We start from the raw sequence: 16,380 nt of genomic DNA, 5'->3' as shown, positions 1-16,380 counted from the left end.
GAAAACGTGATATAAATAACAGTGTAATGTTGAACTGTTGATTTTTCTGGAACTTGTTTTGGGATTCGGTCTCCTTTTTGGACAGGACGCATCGTCAGAGATAAATCTCCATGTGAGATGCACCAACTCCATTTTATGATCAAGTAAGCATAAGCCCCTTTAAGAAGTACCAATAGTCACATTCAATATCGATTGGCCTTCTAGTTTGAAGTTTTTGTGAGGTCACGCCAACGACATAGTTATACTGTTTTCCTATGTGTGACAACGATTGTCGTCATAACATTCATGCCGTTTTTTTTCTTTTGATATTTTCGAAGGCAGCATGGTCGCAAAATCAACGGCATGTGTAACGTGTGTGGCTCTCGTTTTATATGGACTCCAATATCTGATAATTCACAGAAACATTCCAAACGTTATGAAGGTACCACAGTCAATAACTCGACATGGATATGAAAATCCCTTCGTAACATCAGGACATCTAAACGTTACAATTTCACACGCAGCAGGCAAAAGTATATGTAATTACGCTCTTTACGGAAAACTTCTAGCAAGCCGAGATAGGGCAACTGTGATGGAATCGGATATTTCAAGAGCCATGGAGGAACTATATATCACTAAACTGATGATAGAGAAAGCTTTGGCGCACAAAACGTCATTTGCGAGATTGAAGGCGTCTTTCAAAGATGTTCTCCTCACCGGTAGATCTTTAAATGTAGGATTGGTCGGTGGGTCAATATCAGTCGGCACGGCGTTGTATGGGGAACAGTATCTATTCGTAAACCGTAGTCTCCGACTTTTGGAGGACGTCCTCGGATCTCCCATCATTTTCCAAAATGGTGCCGTGGGAGGAACCGCAACCTTATATCACATTCTGTGCATGGATAATCATTTGGACTTGCCAATTCTGGATATGATACTTTGGGAAAGCGCCGTGAATGATTTCTACGAGTCTCTTGGGCCAGAACCCCAGGAAGAATTCACAAGATTGGTGCTGAAACTGCCAAGCCAGCCCCAGCTTGTCTACCTTAACTTCCAATACGGCAAACATGTACTTGAGAAAAATTGCGTAAATAATGAACAGTGTTGCAGTAACCCTCTGAGTAAATACTACGATGTGCCATCCATTAATATGCCGGATGCTGTGTGCGATCTCATCCTTAGCAATATGGCAGACGATCTGGTGGGACCTGACAACGCCCATCCAAGTCGAAAAGCACATGCTATGATGTCGATATTTCTCATTCAGTTGTTAAAGGATGCCATCTTTGAGGCCATAGAAGATTCGCTAAAAACTGTGGCGGCAGACTGTGCTCTTGATCCACGTAAACTTCGGAGTCCAAACATCCCCCGCACAAAACTTCCAAAAGCCTTGTTCAACGAGACCCGCATAACCCATCCACAGTGCCGATCGACAGCACGCTCACAGTCTGGTAATAAAAACGAACTGGTGCCCTCTTATCGTGGAAATTGGAGACTGAGTCAGGTTAATCGCACAGAAGGTCGCCTTGACACAAAGGCCTTCTGGCTTTCACAGCCAGACAGCATCATAAGATTTCGGTTCGATGTCAATCCTTACAAAAATTTAACCTGTAACTTGATTGTGATGACAATGGGATGCAAAGCAAGCGGCCTAGCGTTTCTGACTCTCGACAAGGAAAGTATGTACTGCATAAATTCGCACCATAAATATGACACATGGCGCTTTCACTTTGTGAAGAGTGGCCTACCACCCGGCAACCACCTCTTGACGGTTCTTTCACAAGACAAACAAGTTCGCTTTGTGGCTATAATAACCTTTTACAACGAAACCCAATACAATTTACCGAAATACAAGCCCTATTTTCCCAGAATTGTACTTGAAAGAAAGATAGTTCAGAGTCCACAGGAGTGTTGGCAAACGGAATGGTAATTTTTTTTCTTTCGCACCTGAGGAAACCAGGCAAAATGTTCACCACGAAAAAACTCAGTTTTTCGTACATCATTTGCCTACCTGAGTTTATGAAGCGGGATACGAATATGTTCGATGTCGGTCCAGTATCTTTATCTTTACCCGTGCGTTTTTTGGAGAGACAGTTGTGCATGACATCTCACAAATAGTAATTACAAAATTGGTGATAACATAAGTAAGCTTTGGCGGAAAATACTGACATTTATAAGGAGTAAGGGGTCGACCATTAGACGATGTGATAGGATGGCAACGATTATTTTATGGAGGTAACACACGCACACTGTTTGTTTCAAATTTCCACATTTCTTCGGCTAATTCTTCATGTGAATATTATTTTTCCAAAACTTCAGCAAATATATTTTGGCTCATGCTCAACATTTGCTACTATTTTCAACACCCAATCCTTCCCTACATCTGATGATAGTTCTCCCTTGTAACATCTATAAAAATGCTCTTGGACCCAATTTTTTAAGATAGCTGCTCCATCTGTTGGAAATGGCCAGCCCCCTGAGCAGATGTGATATCCATAATTAGAAAATGGCCGAGGCGATAATTTGTATTTTAGCCAAACCAATATTCTCTTTCCATAGTTCTGTTTACTGTTTTTTGTCGGTTTTTCTTCAAGGTTAAATACTAATATGCCGTGTTTAACGGAATATGCTGAATTGCATTAAAGGCATGATTTCGAAGTTTTATTTGGGTTTCGTTTATATACACTGCAAGATCCGAGGTGCAAACTTTTATAGACTACCCCCTCGCTACGTATTTAAGTGTTGCGAGTGTAGCGAAGGCTAGGAAAAGAAGACTATTTACAGAGAAATATATCAATGCGCAGCCTGTTTAAGATGGGACTATTTTCACATAGGGTGTCGATGTTCGTTTAATTAAGTTATAATAAATTGCTGTCCATTTCAATTAATTTTTTGGAATTATTCACTACAGATTAGTCAATATGAATATCAAAAACGTTTTATCCTTTTTCTTCCTACTTCGAAATGTTAATATTGTTAAATAAGCGCAGCTTTAGAATCTATGGACTATTCATATAAGGGTAATACGAATTTTCACGACAGACAGTTCAGCGACAACATGGTGCTGAGATAAAGGGTTAAGTGATATGGTTAGTGAAAGTGATAAAGTTAATAAAATTTAGACACTACTCTGTTTGGGCCTGAACTGTTATACATAGGTTCGATTTTTGGTATGAATGGTAACAGAAATCCAGGCCTGAAATAATATATACAATCAATGAAAAGGGTAGACATTAATGACCTAAAGGGCAACTCTAAGCGCTGGAATAACCATATCAACTGCTGAATACAACTTATCTCTGGAATAATAGGTGTATCTTGAAGCCAAGATGAATGCCCATGCCGGAACCGATAGAGGAGTCGTCTGGGAAAGTAAATAAATGGACACACAACCACTGACAGAAAACATCCAGCCGTTGATTAAATGCTCGGACAATATAATGTGCTGTAACAAGCGTACTTAGAATTCCTTGCATCTAGAGTGGAATCCTTGCAGATTACACTCTTGATGGTGTTCAACATGGCTTTGTGGCGCTGGATAAAGTGTCAAAAACTGTCGCAGCTGCCATACTGTTGGCGCAGTTCGGTTCACAGCAACCCCTGAGAAGCCATCAATTCAATCATGAATATTTAATTTCCAATGGTACAGCTTCTCAAGACCATCTGTTGAACAAATAAATGCATAAATGTAAAGATAAGAATAATAACGAAATAAAAGTTAACCATAAAATATGCATCACTATTGTCAAGTTTCAACCAGATGCCCTATAAACGTTTTGCAGAAAATTAACACAACTGTAGCTGCAGGTAAATGTATATGGGACACTGGGTAATTCAAAAAATATTTCAAATGAATGATTGTATGAGTAGCTTTGGGTGTTCGTCGTATGTTACCACTACGGGATATAGGAGGGGCAATGTCAGGAGATATTGAAAGAAATAATACAATATCCGCCGATAAAACACCATCTCGTGGTAATGGGTGACTAATCGGTGAAAACAAAACTCGATGCGACAATCCCATGCCTGTTACACACTGGGAAGCTCTTGTTTAGCCAAGCCGTTGGTTGCTGCGATCTTAGCTATGGTAGTCCCGGTTAATTTCCCTGCACATTACACAGCGGAGGGGCTGGGAGCTGGATTGCTCTGAAGCCCTGATAAAATAACTACAGATCTTGTACGCAGGCGATGTAGGTCGACTTAAAATTCTGAACGCCGATCCTTTTGTTTTGAATTTTAATGCGAAATGGAAGTGCGAAGATTGATCAAACGCAGTCTCTCTAGCTCTAACTTACACTTCTGTGGTACTGCAGGTATTTATTTCTTCGGCTTTTGTAAGGAGGGTCAGTCAAACAGGAAGAACATCCTCCCAGGGTATGAGTGGGGCCCGCCCTGATATACGTGAATCGGAAGCTCACAACTATGTATCATGGAAAGCATGCAATCCCATGTGTGTTTGCGGCATTGGCATCTGAAACTCATACGTGTGTATCGTGTAGCAAAACTCACTCGTTTGTGTTTGAGAAATATATATTACTCATAAACGTCGCATTGAATCTCAGTTATTTATGAGCGTCTTTTCCTTTAGGGGGAGCTATTTGATTGCTGAGGAAGCTGGAGGAAAAGGTTACGGCAATAATTTTTTTACCTACCCTGGCGGCAATTGTTCCCCACAGACTACCTTGAAACAATTTTGTCGAGTAGAGTCAAAGCAGTTTTTTTACAAAGTTGCTGATCGGCAAACTACAGTATCACGCGCACAGCACAATAAATTTCCCAAAATTCTGCTTGATTTGTACGGCAACATGAAGATAATTAACGGTTCATGATTAATTTGTACCAATGACGGGTGCTTTTCTTATGTTTCCTGCTCTGCTTATAGGCAGCAACAATTAGTAGTACGTTTAGACATTTCAGTAAAATTTCAAAATAATCATTAAATTACCATTAGAGTAATGTATTCTGCATATATTTTTTTGGAAGCAGGGCATGACAAACTGGAAGGGTCATTCTTTGAGAAAAATCAGCAAGTAACTTTCTTTTGTCATTTTACAATCTCCCTACTGTCCATTACATTATTCTGTATTGCTTTTGAAAAAGTCGATGGAAATTTTTACAAAAATGTTATCTCCTCTCTCCATCGAGCACGACTTTCCAATTCATTTAAAATTGGAATAGAGAAGAATGGTGAGTTTTAAAATGTGTTTAAGAATTTATAAAACAAGTCTATGAATCTGTCCAGACATGCGAGACATTGTAGACTTCCCCGAGGAATCTCCAATGATACAAATCATAATGAGTCATGGGATATCTCCAGTATTGTGTAGCATCACTAAATTTGGAAAGGACCAGGGCTGGTGTCTAGCGTATGGGTGCATCCTACGGGTCTTCCAAAAACAGATCAATATATAAATCATGAAAAACTTTTCCTCCATCTACCTGCAATTTTCTATGATTTTTTGTCTTTATTTTAATTGGTAGTTATAAATCTTACAAGAAACAGCTTGTATAGTTCTTTTGACATTAAATGTGCTTGTTCCTATAGATATTAAACTTGCAAGTTGTGACAAACTTAGCTATGTTGATTTTAGGATAGCTCAGCTTCTCAGATATCAACAAAATATTCCGCGGAAAATTCTTTGCTGCTTGCTTAAATGTTTGAAATTTGGTTTAGAACTAATAACCAAGCATTCCAAGAAATGTGCTGTTTTACAAAACCTGTGTAGAAAAGTGTTAAACAGACGTTTTTAGGGATATGGTCGCACATTTTTACTTTTCTTGAATACAGTTAGCTTTTTCAGGTTTAATAAAGTTTGTAAAGTTGTTTTTGATTTCAACAAATAGTCGGCTGAAAATATGGTTTGACCCCCTAAAAATTGCTACAAAAGGTTTCTCAACGTTTTTTTATAGAGTCAAATGTGCTTAATAACATAGTAAAAGTCTACCAAAATCTGACCACGGCAAACGTGTCATTTTCAAGATGGCGTCCAAGATGGCCGCCATATACTTAAAATCGCCATAACAACTTAAATATTAAACCTAGACTAGTGAAGTCTGTGTCTACCACCATGTTTTGGTGGTTTAGGAATCCACGTACCATATTTAGATTATAGGCAAGTGTTCATAAGTCCCATAATATGCATATTTATACATGTATTAAAAATAACCACTGTCACATTCTTCGTCCGGAACATGTTGCTCATATGGATTTTCACAATTTCCGAGGTTAGGTAGTAAAGGGAAAGCAAATCCACACATCGTTCATATTAGGGTTGTTTGCGTTTTGTGTATGAAATTGTGAATAATATAATCATGTTTGGCTGTTTTATGTAAAACGTTGCTTAGCCATGGCGAGACGTACCCGTAATCTACGTGTCTTGATGTTACTCCGCTCTGGAGCGGAGAGACTAGTGTGACACTGCGATCCTTTGGCGCTACAAAACAGAGTTTTCTTCCTCAGTCGCTTAAAATTCATTCTTGATTGGTGAGACGTGTTAAATGGTTGATTGTTTTTATTTGGTAGTATGTTGTTCCACTTACGTTTGTTGTTCAAGTAGGGAAGCTAGAATGTCTACTGTTAGGTCTTGTTGTGTTTGTGTAGTGTAGTTTGTGTAGTTGTGTTTGTAAAACTTGTAATATTTGTGCATATATAGACATTGGATAATTGACATAACTGTACCTGATTAGAAGAGGGTGGTTACAAGTGCATATGTTTACAAGAACATTGATTTTGGAATTTCACCGAAATTGATGATCCACTGTACATTGGAGTCTATGAGAAACTATGAATAATTTTATACAGTACTAAACTAACTAAATCTGTAAATCTGTGCTTTTATAAGTGTTTGGCAATTGAAACAAATGTACTTGATTTGTTGTGAATTTGTTCTAAATATGTACACTTTGCTCTTGCATGGCACGTTCCGAGTAACGACACAGATAATTTTGAGTGTTTTTTGATACCAGTCACGTTGAATGTTCTGGTAACGATTAAGATCACATTTTGGATTCCAGCCGAAGCCAAGAGGAAAACACAAGACAATAAAAACAGTGTACATTTAGCCATAGACGCTACAGAAAACTCTCGCTTGGTATCGACATCAGAAGTTTACATTCCTACCATAAAAATCTCCGATAACAACAAACATTTACAAGTTAGACAGGTCTACACTTCCCTAGTCCTGCGACACGAAAATCTGACCTTTATTTCATCTGTCACGCAAAATTTGACGAAAATCAGGGTATACAAAAATGACCACTCCATCGGAGCTCAAGTACACGACCTCTAACTTTTTGGTAGAGTTTTAGCCTAACGACACGCCAAATTTCGGATATGCTACGCATGTCTACACCCGCAAAGTACTAGAAAATAAATTTGTAACACTGACTTTCGCTGCCAGGCGAAACCTTGCGATAAATCGGGACTCAACAACGGTTGGTGGAGTCAGAAGCGGTAAGGTAGACAAGCATTTACACAAAGCTAAACGCTGTCCTCGCAAATTTGGCAGTTCACAGTTTTCAAACAACAACATTTAAGTAGTTAACATATTATGTTAGCACTCCTCGCACAGAAAATATTCCGACGGTTAAAAAATTGCAAAAATGAGGGAAAATTTGAAGATACACGGACAATTGCGGAATGTAAACAACTGTGCGATGTCAACTGCTGTTCAGTCTCGAACTGCAGTGATATGTGTTTCGGATTTGTATTCGAAACTTTGTCACTTTACAGCAACATACTGACTCCCTGCAGACTTCTATTTGCATCGAATCTCGCTACTAATATGTAAAAAATACTTTAAAACCATTTTGATGAATTCTTCTCAAAATATTTGTAACACTTTTCTTTCTAAAATGGACTTGCGGGTAATCCGAAATCACTTGTAATCCGAAAACATTATTACCGTATACCCACATGCAGTGTCTATGAACCGGACGTTGTGCAGTCGATCGTGTCCAGCTTCATTCCGTCCCCGACCCATGAACACATCTTAATTATTCCAAGTAGGATCGTACTCTGCTAATCCAAAGTCCCTTTGATCTTTACCGCAGTTGCCTGTCCCATTTTTCTCGAGGGTCTATACTTAAAGGGAGTGGTCGTGGGAACTCTGCTCAAAAGTTGCCAGGGACCCCTACGACCCCTCCCTTTAAATGGACAACCCAACCCATATTTCATACCGATCAGAGACAGTGTTGTTTTGAGCCCCCTGTAAGACCCTAAATTCTTTGAAGTGCTCCCAATATACCCTTGATTTTTTTCAAGTTCCCCCGTCAATTATCCCGCCCCTCTCCAGAGGTGTTTGTGAATGCAACCTTATTCCCAAATTATTTTAAATGTTTTTGGGTTCATATAAAGTTCTACTTTAAGGTTATTGGCAAGGATTTATGCACATTATTTTTCTTCATTGCCTTAAACGTTTTCACCAGTGTTTTACTACGCACAATGTTAGTTTAAATCAAGAGGTGTTCCTATTATGCAGAGTAAGTTTTGCTTTTATTTTTAACCTGCAAGGGTAATAAAAGTGTTTGCAGGTCATATCGTTTACCATTCTACAATCTTTTAAAAAAACCAAGTCAATGTCAACATGTTTAAAAGAAGACTGGAGTTGATGTAATGAAATGTGCAATGAATATCACAAATCAAAATTATTAACAAAGATTCAAGTTGCAGCTGAAAAGAAGACAGGAGTTGATGTAATAAAATGTGCAATGAATAACTCAAATCACAATTATTTACCAAGATTTAAGTTGCAGCTGAAAAGTTTTGTTTTCTTCATTAAATATCTTAGCAAGTGACATACAACATATATATCATTGGCATTACCAGTACCTTTTTCGCAGTAAAAATCGGTTCAAGAGACAATGTTAAACTTTTATATGCGTATAAGTATTAAACGACGTCATCCTGGTGTAAATTATATTTAGTTCAAAGATGAATACACGCAATAAGATTTTTAATGGGTGTACGATGTTAAATAACACCCGTTCTAAACATTATTGGCGTCAATAACAAGTACTGCCGTATGGTAGGCACTGGCATAAAAAGGCATACTTTGGGCTAAATTATGGTACAATTGAGCCTATGTCATGGCTCTTAAGTAAGTCTATTCGTGTGAATGTCTAGGGGCTAAATTTTCATCATGCTAGTGACTGAGATTAGTCGCTGAAACTAGTGAAATTTTGTATCTGGTATGCCCGTAGATATAGATCTACACCTGCCAAGTTTCTGGAGGCTGTAGCTCGCGTAATTGAAACAAGTACGAATTCTTCACACAAGTAATGCTTTTCTGGCGTGCAATATTCTTGGAACTCATGACATTGTAAAGGAAATTTAATTTTACTTTAACATTATATTAATGTTCTTATAGTTATATAATGGGCGAGCTTCAGTGGGCGTGACATGCTTATTGTTAATAATTTACATATTCAATTCATTTCAGTAGTTAGCCCGTACATCAAACTCTACTGTGCCAAATTTGGCGGGAGTTCTGATCTACATTGGCTACTATTGTAATGCTCACATTAAAGTTTGATGAGTGTGATAATATACTTATTATAACTTGTTTCAATTCAGTTAATTTTTGAAATTTGGCCTTATATCATAACGGAATGCACAGAACTTGATCGCTAGGTTTAGCTATGCTGGAAGTCAGAATGGCTTACAGGTTTGAAAATCGTTAATTGAAAAATTTCAAAATTTCGAAAATTTTATGTTTTCCCCTTACAGTTAATATTACCGGCTATAAAATCTAAGTACGCTTCACGAGGCAGTAACTCCTTTCACGCGTATGACTTAAGCACGATCATAGATGAACATTTTGACAGATTCACATAGGTGTCATATAAGACCTGTAATCTTAATAGTAGGTAGGATATTTATTCTGGCGATAAATGTACAAATCTGAAATTGACATTTGGCTTGGATTTCCATCTCCGACATAGGTAAATTCTCAATCAAGTGCGATTAGTGCTTCCGTAGGGTCTCTTGCATATATGCTATGTATGTGTGTTGTTTTAAACGTATTATGTACATATCCAACCCGTGTAGTTTGACTGCACACCGCATAGACGTATTAAATTGGTGGATAATATTTTACATTTGGCGCCCTACTTTTAGAAATTAGCAATAGAGATTGAAGGCGATACCTTTTAGTCAGCGCAGTAGTGAGTTAGTTTCTACCAAATTGCCAAATTCACCAATTTAGCACCCCCACACAGTACCGGCGGCGAAACTGCGATTCTGAGTGAAACAGGCATGCACGCAGTGTGCAGTTCTGAAAGTTATTTATGACGAAAAAAAGAGCATGTCTGCAATTGAAAAAGCACGGGTTAGGAGTACTCAAGGATTCCTGAAGTTTTAACGCTGGACGATCATCCAACAACGATGCACGTAAACCGGGTGCGACTGAACCATTACGCCTAGTATCACGGCATTGACTGACCTCATGTTTTATCAATAATGCATGATATGAAATGGCATTACAGATACTGTAACTCCTGTCTAGATTTACCCCTCCAAATGTACCCTAACACGCTAAAATAATTTCACTTGCGTAATGGACAATTTTCTTCAACTGTAATGTGTGACCCACAGCTTTGACCTTTCGGCAGATCCAAATACTGATGCCAGCCCGATGAATACGTGGTGAATGCGTTGGATTCTCATCGACAAATTAAAACAGATGATGATTCGGAGAATACAATGGACGATTGGTTTTCCGGGGTTTGGAATATTCAGAAATATAGTCTATCACATTGACTAACACATTTTTAAAAAAAGCACACTTTTTTCTCGACAAGAACGAGATAGGTAGAACACTCCTCTACCTATAGGTAAGCGGACGAGTAGGAGGCGGTTTACGGAATTTAACGGTACAGTTTGCCAGTAAAACTCCGAGGCCCGCAGCTGACCGTGTTATACCACGAATTTGCCGAGTTTTAGAGCCTTGTTTGCCCGCCGAAAGTTTTTATTTGTAATTTTAGTGCAGTGCAAGTTGAAACTTTGGCAGGAAAACATTGACGCGTTTTGACACCTTGTTGAACAAAGTATAAAAAACTAACCCATGATTGGATAAAACAAAGTTGACATGTGTTGCTATTGTAGTGCGATGACGTGGTTGCGCACCTGGTTTGATTTGAATTGTATGAATTATGTTTGATTGATTGGTTGGTTGAATGAAGTGAAAAGGTGTTTGCAGATCGACGCTGGAGTCACGCTTTGCTCATTTGGGTCGAAAACTTTGAGCAGCATACACGCAATTGCCGAGTCGCTCTATACGTATTTCGATATGGCGGGTGAAGTACAAATGAAAGCTGTATCCGGTGCACTTTAACTATCAAAGCCAAAGACGGAAAAGAAAAGTCCCCTGTCACGCCAGTGCTAACGGCCACAATCGGAAGACCAAGCTACACAGCCACGTCAGAGAAAGGCGCAACAGAAACTGCAAGTACAAAACAAAATACGTGTAGATCCACAATGACTGTGGTACTGCTAGCTGCAAAATTGTAGCGCTACGGTGAGGCGGTCGGTGATTTTTGGTTTTTGCGACTTCGCTCACCAGTAGCGCTACAAGGCCGATGGCCCTGGGGAGTATCATATAAGCGCGTCGTACTCGACCAGGCGTTCTGATGTGGAATGCAACATATTTACTGCATTTGTCGTACCGATTTATCACTACTGAAGACTAAACAGTATACTGCACTAACTTTGTCATTTATTGGGTTTGAAATTTGTTCAAACACGACGATCGCGTTCCGAAACATTTCTGGGAGCCGTCATTACCAACTTCCGGTAATGGCGGCTCCCACAAACACCGACGCCCCACGCTCAATGTTTTCAGAACGCGATCGTCGTGTTTGAACAATTCCAAACCCCATAAATTACAAAGTTAGTGCAGTATACTGTTTAGTCTTCAGTAGTGATAAATCGGTACGACCAAATGCAGTAAATATGTTGCATTCCACATCAGAACGCCTGGTCGAGTACGACGCGCTTATATGATACTCCCCAGGGCCATCGGCCTTGTAGCGCTACTGGTGAGCGAAGTCGCAAAAACCAAAAATCACCGACCGCCTCACCGTAGCGCTACAATTTTGCAGCTATGGTACTGCGTGTGTGTTTGCCTGTAGCTAGATTTAACTTTACCAAACGCGACTGAAATCTCCACATTCAGTGTTTGACAACTGACTTTGAAGTCTTAAATTTCAGCTTCGAATGATCGTGATAACAATAACCTTAACACAGAAGTGATATTTGCAATCAATACCGTTATTTCACGGTGACCTGTAATTGATTTTGAGATGTACAGTCGTGCAAAATTAATTCAGTCCGGTGATTCAATAAAGTGTCTTTACTCTGTACTTTATGGTCAAATAAATTTATTCTGGTATAATGTCTCGCGTTTGTTTTTTTTACTCGTCGCCATGTGACTTTCTTTGTTTAAAAAGTGTCCATTTTACAAGTTCTTTTGTTTAAAAGTGTCCCATTTACTAGTAAACCGGACAGTTTTTAACAAAAGAACTGTCCGATTTACTAGTAAATCGATCACTTTTAAACAAAGAAAGCCAGGTGGTATATAATAATATATTCGGTTATGGAAATTAGAGAGCATGGTTAGAACAATGGGCACGAGGCGGAGAGTGGTATACCATTCCTCTACCTATAGTAATTCAAGCTTTAATTTCCCTTTTCGTCTGTGAGCGCCATCATCGCCCAACGACAGCTTTGCATGTTCTGTTCCATCTGGTATAGTCTTGACACAAACTGGTCTTAAGAGCGCTTGGTTTGAAATTTCAACCCTCGTCCGATGACAATAAGAAGAGTGCGAAAACGAAAACAAATCAAAACGCCAGCAAGATGATAATATTTAACTCAGATCCTCTTAAATTCTGAAGCTACTTAAAAAGACAGGCTACAAGTATAGGTCAACGTGAATGTAGTGTCAGCTTGCTGTAAGCGACAACGTCAAGATGAATGCAGTTTTCAGGGCAAAAATGTAAAACAAAAATACTGCAAATTATTCATGAGTCTAAATATTGTTTATGCACTTTTAGATTACAGTTTCCCATATCGGCCACGTTAATGTACTTACCTTCAAGAAATACAACACTATCTTATAACTCAATTATGTCGGTAATTATTTTAAAGCTCCATAAGCTGTACCTTTTGGCTATTTTTCAGAACTTTTGTTTTGTGGTTTCCCTACACTGTCTCCATTGAATCCCTAAACTGTAATTTAATGCCAAGTATTTAGCATATCAACACAACCTATATGAGTATAATCTGCATGGTTATTGTTGAAAATTGTATTCAAGTCCGGACTAGAATTCATTTGTAAACAATAAACAATGATCACTACACACATACAAGCTGTGTTGACGAAAAGAATACTCGAAATTTCAGCATGACAAACGGATTAGGGTCAGAACGGTAGTTGATATACAGAAGTAGAATACTGAAAAACTTGCCACAAGTTACAGCTTATGTCCCTTTAATTATTCATGAGAAATTCATTCAAGTTTAATTAATTGTGTGCCTCTGAGACGTCTGATGGTTTACGTGAACCGAAAGGAGAACACAGATAAAGGCGAGTATTAAAATGGAATGTGATTTTAGGACGTCCAAGTTTTATGGGTAGACTGCCTACGTCCTCAATCCATTAAGGAGCGTGGCTTCGTTACGTTAGTGTGACATGAGAACGTGCTACTTTTGTTTTTCGAAATCGCTGACACTAGCATTGATTGACACGTGCTGGGACACAGATATTTCAGTCATTACAGGGAAATATTTTGGAATGATGTTCAAAAAAACTTACATTCAATATATCTTAATTTGCTAGAGAAGAGTATCACCTCCGTTATTGATTTAGAAATTAAGTTATATAACTTTGTTTTTTAAATAGGGACGTCATGGCTATTTGAATTTACCAATAGTAATGAGGAATACGAACAGAACTAACATTTGAAGATAATCTCAATTTCTCTGTTTACCTTACACCGCGAAAGAATATTAATTGTAATGCTAATATTATATGTACCTTTTTTGATAAACAAAGTTTACATCGTTGTTTATCAGGAAAGTTACATATAATAAATTATGATAAATCTACGCTTTTGCTATATTATTATTATAAACGTTGCTTATTAAAAATTTGCTTATTAAAATTTGCATATTTAACGAACTTTCCCAATTAGGGATATATATCTAAATAGACTTGATCAAAGTTACGAAACGTGCTATGTACATTGAAGATGCAATGATATAATATTTTTGATATTCATTGGGCATTTTTACTACATCTAATTACAAAATTTGTATACTTGAAAAAGTTCCTAATAAGTGATATATCTTAATTGACCTGATCAAAGTTTATGAAATTTGCTATGTAAATTCGAGATACTCCGATGTATCATTATTGAAAGTCATGAAGCATTTTTACTTCAGCCATTACTAATTTACATATCTAGGAATACATATCTGGATTGACTTGATTAAAATTGACGAAACTTGCTATGTACATTGGAGTTACTATGATATAACATTCATGAAAGTTGTGCTAGCAATTTTACATAACTAATTACTCCTTTACATTACTAATGGACTTTCATAATTAGGAATGTATACCTGGATAGACTTGATGAAAAATGTGCAGTGAAGGTGCTACAATAAAATATTACTGAATGTGGGTTAGCATTTGAACACAAGCTAATTACTAAAACGCATATTGAACTAACTTTCCTAATTAGGGACACAAGACAGAGAAGAACTCTACAAACTTACTATGTATGTTGATCAGACGATTATATTGTATTAGTGAATGAGATTTTGCATTTTCATGTCAGCTAATTTATAATTTGTACATAAATGCACTTTTACACTTTGGCATATAAAACTTGAAGAACAAGTCATTGACAATGACACAGTCCCTACTTGTTAATGGGTACTTTAATTACAAGTCCTCCGAGAGGAAAGAGACCTCTTAATTAATTAGGTCTGTAATTAAAAATACTGATGGGGCTTAATGGCTAAAAATGAGTTCCATGGTCACCGTGGTAAGCCACCATACTAATTACAAAAGGTCATTAAGGTTCCAAGACAAGAAATCGACCTTTTTAAGCTAAAGATTCTCTAGTGGTTAATAATCTCAGAATCCCCGTAAATTATATATTTTTGGAAAGCCTAGATATAAGGGAACATTTTTGTTACAATAGTGTCACCATTGTTTACATAACTATCACGTGGCACGTAATTTGCATAACCTTTCAAAAATCAGTTTTCCCTGTGTTTTGGCTCAATGCTTTGAGATATTTGGCTGAAATTTGTGTGAATGCAAGCTTCCAAAGTGTGTCTCAGAATTTTTTTAAACCTTCTTAAACAATTTGTATGCTCAAAAAACTTCCAAAGCGGTGAATTTAACCCTAGTTAATTTCTTAAAAATTGTGCTCAAAAAAACACCTAAGCAAGATAAAAAAAATCTGAGACACACTTTGGAAGAGCGTTGTGACAGCTTGCACTCCAGCAAGTTTGAGTCAGATATGTTGAAGTTCTTGAGCAAAAGATAGGGAAAGCCGATTTTTGTCAGGTTATGCAAATCACCTCTCACATGATTGTTATGTAAACAATGGTGACACTGTGGTTACCAAAATGTTCCCTTATATCTAGGCTCTCATAAAATGTATAATTCACAGGGATTCTTAGCTTATTAACCACAAGAGAATTGTTAGATTAAAAAGGTCAATTTCTTGTCTTGGAACCTTAAAATGAATCGATTAGTACTTAATCGAAATGATGCTGCCAAACATTGTGCATCCTATCCTAAAACTGACAGATTATCACCGGTACCATATTTCATAACGTTTGATGCAGTACTTTGGACATTCACCCTAAAAACAAAAATCCATAAAGTAAATGCAAACTAGCAATTAATGTTTATATAAAGAAGAGGGCGCTGTTTCCCCGAGTAACACCCGCTGCACTTCGACTCCTGAAAAACGGTGATTTTTTCGATTTTTACCGACAAACTTTCGTCATTTCGTAGCTGACACGTGAAGGTTAAGGATATTGCAAACACCTAGTGGACAAAGTATACACTATGGCATCGTCAATAAGTGGTGAGAAAACAGGAAAACGTCCACGACACACGTCAGGTAAAACCGACAACGTGGAGGCTGGAAACAATGAGATGATGACAATATTACGTAAGTTGGAAGCTGGTCAGAAAGGTCTGGAGGGAAAAGTAGATAAACTCCGAAATGAAATTATGAAATCGGTTAATACTCAAATGGATAAGTTGAGAGAGGAGTTTGTGTTAGATATTGCAAGAATAGACTCAAAATTGACGGGTCTGGAAGCAATGGTAACGAGACAACAAGAGCTGAGGAACAACGGAGGTGCGGCCGAGG

At 37.9% G+C, this 16,380-nt stretch overlaps 1 protein-coding gene across 1 annotated transcript; it reads left to right on the top strand.

Annotated features, from left to right (window-relative positions):
* Nucleotides 1–595: 595 nt before the first annotated feature.
* On the top strand, nt 596–2,578 carry LOC139118849 (uncharacterized). Its single transcript, XM_070682360.1, has 2 exons — nt 596–1,658; nt 2,574–2,578. The coding sequence occupies exons 1-2, from the start codon at nt 596–598 to the stop codon at nt 2,576–2,578; spliced, it is 1,068 nt and encodes a 355-aa protein (XP_070538461.1).
* The last annotated feature ends 13,802 nt before the right edge of the window (nt 2,579–16,380 follow it).

The sequence above is a fragment of the Ptychodera flava genome, chromosome 19 (genome assembly GCF_041260155.1).
Source record: "Ptychodera flava strain L36383 chromosome 19, AS_Pfla_20210202, whole genome shotgun sequence".
Classification (NCBI taxonomy): Eukaryota; Metazoa; Hemichordata; class Enteropneusta; family Ptychoderidae; genus Ptychodera; species Ptychodera flava.
Note: the sequence above shows the minus strand (reverse complement) of the source record. Positions and strands in the feature narration are given on the sequence as shown.

What these genes read in the sequence shown, in the direction of transcription:
- LOC139118849 (XM_070682360.1), top strand. Translation starts at nt 596, where the DNA reads ATGGAGGAACTATATATCACTAAACTGATGATAGAGAAAGCTTTGGCG.